Raw genomic sequence first — 11092 nt, 5'->3', positions numbered from 1 at the left:
TTTATTTCATTAATATGTTTAAATGTAAATTTGGGTTTAACATATTTAAATAGCTTTTCTTCTCTAGATAATTTAAAGGAGGCAACGTCTTGCAATCCCCCCTGATGATGGGTCAAGCTAGCTAGCTTCACAGATGCTAACACTGTTGCGACTGAGTGCGACAAACCCCAGCAAAGCATGTATTGTGTGCCAAACAGCAGCAATTTCATGGATCTTTAGTTACAAATAAATATAAGTAAGTCCTACAGAAACTGGCAAAATAAGTATGTCAGCACAGGCAACATTATGCTAACCATGAATTGGGTTGTGTTTGTGCACGGCCCACTCCTGTTGTATTAACAGCTTCATAAGTGGAATTTTTTTTGAAAGGTCTAAGTTGATGAGTTTTGACACATCTGCTGACGTTTTCAGTCTTTTCCACATTAAGTAACCCAGCCGTTAGCTTGCTGAACTGCTAGCCTTGGAGGCTACTGGATGCTAACAGTTGCCTAGTGGGCGCAAGTGCTACGACTTCAACACCGAGCATTTTGTGAAAACAACTTCCCATGCTGTTGCCACACTTGAAGGTAACATCATCCCCTGAAAACATTACATACAGTGTTTAAAAATATTTTGTCGCTGCTAAAAAAAAAAAAAAAAAGCATCTTCTAGAAGACTTTGTGGCTACCGCAAAGTTTGAATGTTTTGGTGCATCACTTCAATTTTGAGAGCCAAGAAATTCAAACATGGTCGACTCCAGCAGACCAAACAGTGAAAGCGCATCTTAGATAAATGAAATGAAAGAGTCTTTTCCAGCCCCACTTTGTGCGTTATGTAGATAAGGCCGGCGCCGTAAATGAGCTTTCTCTAGACGGAATCAGAAAAATCTCTGCTGCTTGCACTGCCTGGATGCGTCGCAGATAAAGAAAATGCCCTGCGAGTCAGAAAAAGCCAGGTGAATCTGTAGCAGTTACTCATGGTACCCGGTCACTCAGCATCAGCTTGCGGCGACATGATCCCTAAACCTTAAACCTAAGCTGTTGAGCCGGTGAAGTTGCTGAAGTGGAACGTATTTTGTTTCCAAGGGGTGATGCATCATAACAGTTACATATCATACATATCTAATACTGGCTAAATTTGCTTAGATGGGTGTTGTAGCATCCATAGTAGGTAGACTGACTCATGTATTAGTCAGTGTGCTGACTCATTCAGATGCTCCCTCTTGCTTTCTCTGATTCGGGCCTAGGGAAAAACAGATCTTCCCTTGAGCTATTGCTGAAGAGAGAGATGTAGAGGTGAATTACACAAGTTAAAGCGATGAAAATTTCTAAATGTATCATACAATTCATATACACCTGATACTGATAATCTTAGGTTGCTAATATACATTTTTGTGTTGACCCCATCCTCAGCAGATCATTGATTGGATTTTGTGCAGGTGCTACAGTCTGCTTCTTCTAACTGGCAGCATGTTTGCTACTATATCTCCTGCAGGTAATACATAACACTGTGGAGTGCCTTATCTAACATCACTTAAAAAAAAAACTATCCCTTTAAGACATCTTCATTAGCACAATTATTGCAAAACAGCCTTTCCCCGTGCTCCCTGATAAACCCTCCCCACCTGGTGGATTTTATAACATCCGTGGGTGAAAAGTGGAAGGGTGGGTGTGTGTCTGGGTCCGTGATTGCATTTGCCTCACTGCCAGCTCAGACAGGTCTCAACTGGCTGTTCACTCCACGTTAGCGGGCCTGTCGAGTCAAAACAGCTGACATCATCCCGCAGGAAGCCTTATTGCAAGGTGAGAGCTGGGTTAGAAAAATATGCTTTGATCCAAACGGGGGCCAAAGGAAGGGCTTTCCAAACAGCATCCTTAAAACCGGTGCTGTAGACTTGTAAGAGAATAAGGAAAATGTAGGCGAAGACCTGGCCGATGTTAACGTGTGTGGAAATAATGTAGAAGGGACTGAATGTGGAGCTGTGAAGACAACCAAAATCTGGTTGGGATTCACAATGGATATGAGGGAGGGAGGGAGATGAGTAAAAACTGTGAGACACACCATGTAGTCTTTTCCAGATCAATTTAGAGAGCACCCACAGCTCAAAACTGTTGGGTGTCCTTATTTTGTAAGGCTGCAGTGCCATCCAGTGGTCATCTATGATCACTGCAACTCACTTTCCACCACATATTGCTCAATAAAAAAACGGCAAGAACTATTCAAAAAATATCATTTGAATGGCATGGTTTTCTTTTAAATTGAACATAATCCACCTTTATTGAAACTGTTTTCATTTTTAAAACCATACGACAAATAAAGACAACAAGTGGTAGGTTGTGCATACCAGAGAAAAGCAACAACAACAACAACAGGCGCACTGAGGGCATAAAATGTCTCTGTTTATGTCCTTCAAGCCGCGGTCCACCGCAGGAAAACCCAGTGTTGGCGGCTTTTGTTGGTTGTAAGTGCAGCTGGTACGTTAAGTGCATGAAGTCGAATATTTTAAAATGAGGGGCTTCGGATGTGCAGAAAATTCGACTCCTGCTGGTCCCGGTTTTGAAATCAAAGCTCACGGTGATTTGTCTCTGATTCTTCCGACTCCTCTGTTTCATCTAAGGTCAAATAAAGAAAAAAAAACGTGTTAACTTTTAATATCGACAACATTTCTTGGAAACAGCCAAACACAGTTTTTCTAAAGTTTCCAAACTTTGATGTAGAGGAATAAAAAAAAATGATATGAGCCTCCTTGAACTCTTGCTGAAAACTTGAATGAAATCAGTTTTCAAACCTCACCTTGCTGCGGTGCTTGGACACACTCGCCATCTTGCTCCTCATAGCCACTTGAGCAGATGCACAGGTAGCTACCGTTACTATTGATACACTCCTGGTGCTCCTTCGTGCACACTGGCTCTGACTGATAACACTCATCGATATCTGGAAAACAGAAAACATGACCAAGGTGAGCCAATCAGATCAGATTTGTATGCCTGGGGTGGTTTTGATTCAACTCTGAGAGCTACATTATTGTCAGATATTGTGTATTTGTCTCCCCCTTCTGGCCGTGAGGGTAATTACAGTGAACAGGCATTTATAAAATAATCCTAAAATAAAATAGGATCATCCTTTAATTAATCCCACAGCAGGGGTACGGAAAAACCAAACTGATATCAAAGGGCCACTGGCAACGAAAGCCGACTGTGACATGTCCTGTGTCTGGACTAAAAGGTTGCACTTGAACACATCACAAAGACCACTAAACCAATGGCTGGCTGCTGAATGTAATCTGTATTTGTCATTCAAAAAGGGAACCCAGAGCCTTAATCCTGCTGGTCTGCAGTTTATTCATTCTAGAAGATCAAGTTTTTGGGAAAGTTTTTCGGTGTATTTGAATGTTCAGATAAGATGAAAAACAAGAAGAGCCTTTCTGTGTGCACCCTCTTGACTTTGTTGTTGCTTACTTTTGCACTTCACACCTCCTAAACCACAGTGAACCCTCAGGTTGGTGTGTTGCGGTCTCTACAATCTACAGACCCTGGATCCTTTCTCTTCTTGCTGCACTCTCCAACAAGAGAAAGCCACACCAATGATAAACTGTATTTGGCCTCGCAGTTTTCTGTTTTAGACTGTCATCCTTTCTGTCCAGCATGTGTGTTCAGATTCATCTGATGACCTGCTGAAGTCCAGACTAAAGGACAGAACCCCTAAAAGACTACACAAAACAACTCCTGGTGACTTTGGGTCAAATATATCCATTATTTTACTTGACCAAAGAACATATATGTTTATAATACTTATTGCCTGGTTTGTAGGTTTGTAGGTTTACACTGTACCTGTGCAGGTGCCCTCTGTGTATTGGTATCCTTTGGCACAAGCTTGGCACTTATCAGGGCCGGCTCCGGTGCAGCCAGAGCACACTTTGTCACAATCTTTGAGGAACAGACACACAAAACAAAAAACTATTACATAAATATCACAGAAAAATCTTCCAATCCCCTGTAAAAATGTCACGACACAAAGCTTACGGACTGAAATGAACAGCAAACTCCACTTTAGGGCATTATTTGTCCTCTTACCCTTGCAGGAGTAGGAGCCTTCGGTGTTAAGGCAGAATTGATCTTCTTTACATGGAGGCGTTTCTTTGGAGCACTCATTCACGTCTACAACATATCAGAATAGAAAATAGATTATAAGTTTTACAACTGCAGACGAGAGTGTATTCATTACACAAGCAACCTGCGAATTAACATACATTATAATTAAATATTGGATTAATTTCTAATGGTAAATAGACACATTTCACACCCTTTCATAAAAAGAGTTTAGATTTTTTTTTCTGCAGTTGAAGCCTGTTTTACAACAAATAAATAAATCAGCTAGGCCATAAATTGTTGCACTAATGGTCAATAAAATGTTCTGCCTTCGTGGGCTCAATGTGAATTCTTTAAATGTCAAACCAAGAGTTCAAACTCAGTGATGCTTGAAAAACAGAACAAGAACTGTACATTTGCACAATGTACAATTTAGCAGATGCTGTTTATTGTTGGTTGAAAATTTATATTGGAAATGACTTGATCAGAGTGATTCCTGCGTTCCCACCAGCCCAAAACAACTAAACCAAGGTGCCAAATGCACTATACAGCTCTATTTGTGTGAAATCAAACTGGCAGATTATCAAAATAGTAGATTTTCAGCTTTGAAAATGTACAATAATAAAGTAGAGGCAGTTTTTTTTTGCCTTTAAACTAGTTTGGTACCTAAAACAAATAAAATATTAATGAACCATTTTAATTCTAATCATGCAGCTCTGGCTTTAAGCACCTATTAGAACTGCATGCAGTGATGACCAGTCCTCTTACCAACACAAGCTTCTTGGTCATCCTCCTCCCAGCCTTCCTTGCACTCATCACAGTCCTGATGTGTTGCTCCAGTGCAGGTCTTGCAAGAAGAGTGGCATTCTGTCGGAGGAAGTGAAGGCCAAAAACAACAACAGATTTACGAAACCTCTCTCTCCCTGCTAGGAAATGAAGGTTGGTGACATGGTTGTGGTTCGGCAGCAAAGGCAGTGCATTTCACCTGTACACAGAGAGAAGGTGTCGTTCCTCACTTCGTTGAAGTAGCCATCGATGCAGTCAAGGCAGAACTCCCCTTTATAACCATGGTCACAGCTGCACTTCCCGTTTCCTCCGCGTGTCCCGTCGCCGTCACACCTTCCATTTCCATGACAGGGTGTCTCGGAGCCTCCGACACAGGCTTAACACAAAGAAGAGAGAAACATTTAAACAGTCTCCACGTATTCCTAGTGAACACTCGTTACTTTATTTGTAGCTACGTGTGGTCTGCTAGGAGCACAACCAACAAACGCAGTATGCCGTCTTCTGGTTTATTAAAGGATTCTCCTCACCGTTGCAGTCGGGTCCAAATGTGCCCTTTGGACAGCACACTTTAATGGTCTCGATGCAGAACCATTTATGCAGATCAGGATGTTTTGTTTTCCTGCAGTGCAAGAGGAAACAAAACAGGAAACAATGAGGTTTGCCACATTATACCAAGAAAAAAAAAAAAAAATCTTTCAAAAACACAAATAGCTGAGGGGTTGACATCTGCCAGTGCGACTGATCATCCGATGATCTGTCTTCTAGTCTGTACACAGGTCGTGTTGCATCCTGAAAACTGAGCACTGGGAACCAACCTGCCGCTGTCACTGACGGGACGGGGGCACAACCATCTGAACACGTGCATTCAAGTGGCAAAGAGTTGTGTTAAAGTAAATTTGTGTTAAGTCACCCCCTTAAGTTGCAGGAGATCGCCACCTCGTAAGTATGCCCCCCATTTCCCACTGCTGCAGCGTCACCTTAAAAGCAATGAACTGATTTTTAACATGAAGCTGAAGTCACAAGAAGTGGGTTATGTTCTGTAAGTGTGCTTGGTACTCAGTATTAATCATTACAAATGTGTCAGCGAAACTAGACGCTGATCATTGTGGTATTTTTGACAGCAAATGAGCAATTCAGGGACTGATAGAACAGGAAGGAGCAGCCACAGTGAGGTGTTAAATGAAGGGCTTCAGGTGACAGGCTTCGTACCTCCAACTCCTTAAACCCTGCCCTGCTGTTTGCAGACTCATGGCGTATGCAGCATTTTTTTCTTTTTGCTCCCCTTAAACTGCATTTTGTTGTAACCGCCAGTAACTCCAGGTGTCTCTCTAATCAGCCAGGACTGAAACCTTCCAGGCTGCCTCTTAGAGCAACACCCACCTCTTGAACCACCAAGTCTCAAAATGTTCTTCGTGTTCCTCTACCATGCTGTTGCACTCGAAGCTGCTGCTATCGCACAGCCCCTCCACGATCTCCATGAGACGGATCTCGCTGGAAAACAAACAGGACACGGGAACAGGAAGTTCAATAAAGATGCACGCGCAGAAGCTGCTTTGAGCGTGTGTGTGTGTGCAAACGCATTCAAAATCTCTGCTATTTTTAAGTGGATTCGAATGCATGCCGCTTTATCTTAAAGTCTTGATAAGCGCTTTGTGCCAAGTACAACAGCCTGCAGCTCTCTGATGGTCAGGGTGACCTGTAGTTTGGACAGGGCAGGACTCACTGTCTCACCTTGTCTCATACTTAGACAGTTTCCTCTCCTCCCAGGCGGTGTTGCCTCCTCCAAAGTTTTGATTCGCAGTTCTGTCAATGCCCTTAAAAACACAAACCCAGAGTCATTTTTGGCACAGAAAGAAATAGGTTTAAGACACTGTTGGCATTTAAAGGTAGCAGGTTACACACTATATTAAGGCAACACCTTGTAAGTCAATAAAACGAAAAACAACACAAAGGAGAGGTTTAGAAATGCTCTCTGACCTTGTTGAAGTTGTCAGTAATTTGCTGGCAGGTGGTGCAGGCGCTTTTTAAATCCCTCTTCGCCTCGCTGACTTGAAAAAGTAAAAGAAGAGTTAAACAAGACAATAGCCGCAGCAGCCGCAGCTCTGGACCGGTGGACAGCATCTCAGCCTTGTAATTCAGACAATGTTGTTTCGTATCAGGTGGCACGCTTCTCAAGCAAGCTTTCTACTAATGCTAAAGTGCTGCGCGGCTCGGACGCATCTAAATGAGCCGTTCTTGACATTAAATCCACGATAGTGTTATCTATGCAAAGCGTAACAATATAATATTTACATGCCGGTAGTAGGGAAAAAAAATGATGTGGTTCTAGTTTTCCGCGTCAGCCTCCTGGTCGAATTGTGGCTCGTAATGATTGGCTCGATGAACCTGTCAATCAAGTAAGCAAGCAATCACAAGCCGCCACGCGCGGGACAAAGAATTCCGTCCCCACGTGGAAACTTCAAGAAACCTTGTAGTTACATTTTAAATAATTATTTTTTTGCTTTTAGACCAAGAATTTTAATTAAATTCGACAAAATATCGTTACATTAAAGCTAGAAAAGGAATAATAGTAATTTAAAATAGAAAAAACATGTCGCGTGGTTCACTTCCTGTGTTGACCGGAAGTGAAACGAGCTTTCAGCTGTCATGGCTGAAAAGAGGAATGTTTTGGGGCTGCCACTGCTGTTTCTGTTAATTTCTGTGGCTGTTTTGCACTTAATAATTTGTCCGTTCACGAAAGTCGAGGAGAGCTTTAATTTACAAGCGACACACGATATTCTGTATCATAGACTGGACTTTGACAAGGTAAGCAGGTGTTAAGTGCAGCTAAGCTAACTGCTCACTGGATGCAAATCAAACATACACCTACAGACACGAAACCCATGTGTCACAGTTTTAAGAGATCTGTCATTGGTACTATTTCAGTACTAATATTCAAAACTGTCCCAAAGAGGGTAAATGGAAGTACCATTTTGTAAAATTAAATTAGTAAATGCAATAAGAAAGCATTAAATGAGATTACTGATATTTTTAGAATATAACTTTCTTAAAAATACTATTGCCATATTGGTTTAAAAGGAGGATTTCTCACATAAAATAGAAAACTAGAGTTTAGTATAGGTCAAACTCATATAAACATAACCTAGCTTTGAACCATTAATTACTATGTGACATGATTGATCAGCTGTTGTTGTCAAAGGCTGAAAATGATATTTGAAAATCAAGGGGGAAATCATTTTCTGTCTCTGTTGTCTTTTCAGTACGACCATCATGAATTCCCCGGTGTGGTGCCACGCTCTTTCCTCGGGCCCCTGTTCCTCTCCATTCTCTCCTCCCCTGTTGTTTTTCTGTCCTCACTGCTGGATGCGCCCAGATTCTACGCACAGCTCATAGGTAGAGGGACTGTGAGACTGTTTGTACACTGATATGTCAAAATCGTCTCTGTTTTCACTCTGAAACTTTATTGTGTCCTGTGCAGTGCGAGCTTCTCTGGGAGCGTGTGTGATCGGTGCACTATGGCACATGCAGAGAGAGGTGAGGAAGCAGTTTGGCTCCACAGTCGCGAGCCTTTTCTGTCTGACCTGCGCTTCTCAGTTTCATCTGATGTTCTACAGCACGAGGACGCTCCCTAATGTATTCGCACTGCCGATAGGTAAAATGCGCTCCAGATTCTCTGGATTCAACTTTTGATTTCCTTTTTTGGAAAACTCAATTAAACAATGACATAATGACGATTCTCTTCCCAGTCCTCGTAGCGTTCACGTCTTGGATGGCTCAGAAACACGGCCGGTTCATCAGCCTCTCTGCTTTGGTCATCATCGTGTTCCGGTCAGAGCTCTGCATCTTCATGGGCCTCATGTTGCTTATATCACTGCTGAGCAGGAAGCTGGGGCTGCTGAAGATGCTTTACTATGCTGCTCCTGCTGGGATCCTGTCACTGGGTTAGTGACAGCATATACTCTAAAATAATGCCAGCCTGATAGTAAAAAGAAACCTTCTAATGTGACCGACTGACTGATTTGTGCATATCGATTTCCTTTGTCCGCTGCAGCTCTGACAGTGGCTGTTGATACCCTCTTCTGGAGGAAGGCTCTGTGGCCTGAAGGCCAGGTTTTGTGGTACAACACCATTCTTAACAAAAGTTCCAACTGGGGAATATCCTTTTATTTGCTCAAAGCTTTTTCAGCTTTCTAAACTGAAATCATGAATGATCTGCTCCTAAATTCTCCTTGACTCTTCTCCCCAGTAAACCTCTCCCTTTCTTTGGTACTTCTACTCTGCCGTACCTCGCGCCCTGGGCTGCACGCTGCTTTTTGTCCCCCTCGGCCTCCTCGACAGGCGAATGAGGCTGCTGCTGCTGCCCACAGTCGGCTTCATTCTCATCTACTCGCTGCTGCCCCACAAGGAGCTGCGTTTCATCATATACACCTTCCCCGTGCTCAGTTTGGTGGCCGCACGTGGCTGTTCATTCATGTAAGGAGGCACTAAAACACCAATATCTATTGTAATAGAAATACAATAGAAAATAATTAATTTTTCTAACTGTTAGTGTCTTGTCTTGGTGTTAAGAAAAGTGCAATCAGTGATTAGAAAGACATGTACTGGAGTATGAGCAATGAGTTGGCTATTGCTGATGTTCCTCTTTTTTTCTTGTGTGTCTCAGTTTGTGCAACTACCAGAAATCCTGGATGTATAAACTGGGTTCGGCAGTTGTGGTTGGCCACCTGTTGAGCAACACACTGTACACGAGCATTTGTCTCTACGTTTCTCATCACAACTACCCCGGAGGCAAAGGGATGCAGGAACTACACAGGCTGTTGCCACCCACAGCAGGTTGCAATACATTTCCCCATTCGCAGGGAGAACACGTTTTAAATGATGGAATTTTGAATTATGATCTTGCGATGTCTTCAAATTGTTTTTTTATTCATCTTTTTACCTTAGATGTCTTTGTTCACATTGACACCTATGCTGCTGAAACAGGAGTATCACGCTTCCTAGAGCAAAACAGAAACTGGAGGTTGGTGTATTTTACTTTGGCCCATTATATTATTATTTTTCGTTTTTTAATGCTTTAATTCATCTTTTGTTTTTTTCTTTTCAACAGATATGACAAACGGGAAGACTTGGGCCCCGCAAATCCCGACATCAAAGCGTACTCGCACCTACTGATGGAGGCAAACGTCACCAACATACAGCTCCTCCAGGACACCCACCAGCCTCTGGCCTTCATAGAGGGTTACAGCAGCATCGCCTTCGATAGGTTTCACTTTCCTCCCATCAGTGTGCGTTTGGAGAGAAGAACTGTGCTCATGGAAAGAAAGACTGAAGCCACAAACGTGTGATTTAACCGGGGAATGTGTTGGACGAAGTAATGGATTTATAGATGACCAAAAAAAGTAATAAGACCAAATGTGACACTTGAAATGTAAAATGTGGTTTTAAAGAGGTAGTTTGGATTTTTGACAAGAGGTTGTATGAGATACTCATCCACACTCAGTGTATTATAGAAGAAAAGCAAGAAAAATGCTGTGGACAGTCACTAAATTTATTTTAGCTACAAAAAAAAAAAAAAATAGAATATTATCACTACTTTACCTTGCTGACAAAATCAGTTTTTTGACAGAACTGAAGCTGCTACATGGCTGCTCTTTGATAAAAATAGTAATCTTACGTCACATAACACAAGAGGTGTTGCTTTGATTGGTTACTTTGATGGTGCTAATTTAAGATGGTTAAAAAAAAAACGCCTCACACAGCCACACTAGCAAGTTCTGTGTGGTCTTCGAGGTAGAATTATTATTATTAGCAATGGAGTCTTGAGCTTGGCATAATGCACTTGGTTTCCTCATTGGAGAAGACTTCCATCTACTGTAATTGACACTCTGCATATGGATCTCACATAATCCCACTTCAACAAAACCTAAGTAACCCTCCAGATATCACATTCCACCACAAATCAGCTGCTGAGATGTGCTTCAGCTGCAGACGAGCGTTGATAAGCTTGTGCATCTTTTATGATGTTTATGTGGTTTTCTACTCGTGTGGAAACATGCTTAGGAATCATATCTTGCCTCTGAAAACATCTTTGCCTCTGAGTATAATCAGTGTATTTTGTAGATCGATTTTCTAGATTAATAAAGCTGCCCGTGGGCACTGAGAAAACATTTTAAATTGTGTGAAGCGTGAACAAAAATTGTACCGATGTGCTGCAACACTGTATACACCCTACACTAGTA

General features: G+C 42.1%; 2 protein-coding genes across 2 annotated transcripts; one reads left to right on the top strand and one right to left on the bottom strand.

The window, feature by feature from the left end:
* Nucleotides 1–2213: 2213 nt before the first annotated feature.
* Nucleotides 2214–7198, bottom strand: creld2 (cysteine-rich with EGF-like domains 2). Its single transcript, XM_084573983.1, has 10 exons — nucleotides 6831–7198; nucleotides 6585–6667; nucleotides 6234–6344; nucleotides 5381–5472; nucleotides 5053–5229; nucleotides 4836–4934; nucleotides 4053–4136; nucleotides 3810–3905; nucleotides 2773–2913; nucleotides 2214–2591 (listed from the first exon to the last, which is right to left on the bottom strand). The coding sequence occupies exons 1-10, from the start codon at nucleotides 6972–6974 to the stop codon at nucleotides 2542–2544; spliced, it is 1077 nt and encodes a 358-aa protein (XP_084430109.1). The 5' UTR covers nucleotides 6975–7198; the 3' UTR covers nucleotides 2214–2541.
* Nucleotides 7199–7467: 269 nt separating this feature from the next.
* Nucleotides 7468–11020, top strand: alg12 (ALG12 alpha-1,6-mannosyltransferase). Its single transcript, XM_084573126.1, has 9 exons — nucleotides 7468–7658; nucleotides 8114–8246; nucleotides 8332–8505; nucleotides 8600–8794; nucleotides 8905–9010; nucleotides 9105–9326; nucleotides 9517–9686; nucleotides 9798–9873; nucleotides 9961–11020. Exons 1-9 carry the CDS (start codon nucleotides 7500–7502, stop codon nucleotides 10196–10198), a joined length of 1473 nt encoding a protein of 490 aa, XP_084429252.1. The 5' UTR covers nucleotides 7468–7499; the 3' UTR covers nucleotides 10199–11020.
* Nucleotides 11021–11092: the final 72 nt, after the last annotated feature.

The sequence above is a fragment of the Chelon labrosus genome (genome assembly GCF_963514085.1).
Source record: "Chelon labrosus genome assembly, chromosome: 23".
NCBI lineage: Eukaryota > Metazoa > Chordata > Actinopteri > Mugiliformes > Mugilidae > Chelon > Chelon labrosus.
The sequence above is the reverse complement of the archived record's forward strand: the minus strand, read 5'-3'. Positions and strand labels throughout refer to the sequence as shown.

Coding starts and splice junctions, on each gene's coding strand:
- alg12 (XM_084573126.1), top strand. CDS start 7,500: ATGGCTGAAAAGAGGAATGTTTTGGGGCTGCCACTGCTGTTTCTGTTA. Junction 9,327..9,516: donor GCACGTGGCTGTTCATTCAT/GTAAGGAGGCAC, acceptor TGTGTGTCTCAG/TTTGTGCAACTACCAGAAAT. Junction 9,874..9,960: donor GAGCAAAACAGAAACTGGAG/GTTGGTGTATTT, acceptor TCTTTTCAACAG/ATATGACAAACGGGAAGACT.
- creld2 (XM_084573983.1), bottom strand. CDS start 6,974: ATGCTGTCCACCGGTCCAGAGCTGCGGCTGCTGCGGCTATTGTCTTGT. Junction 2,914..3,809: donor CACAGAGGGCACCTGCACAG/GTACAGTGTAAA, acceptor TCTGTTTTCCAG/ATATCGATGAGTGTTATCAG. Junction 2,592..2,772: donor TGTCCAAGCACCGCAGCAAG/GTGAGGTTTGAA, acceptor ATTTGACCTTAG/ATGAAACAGAGGAGTCGGAA.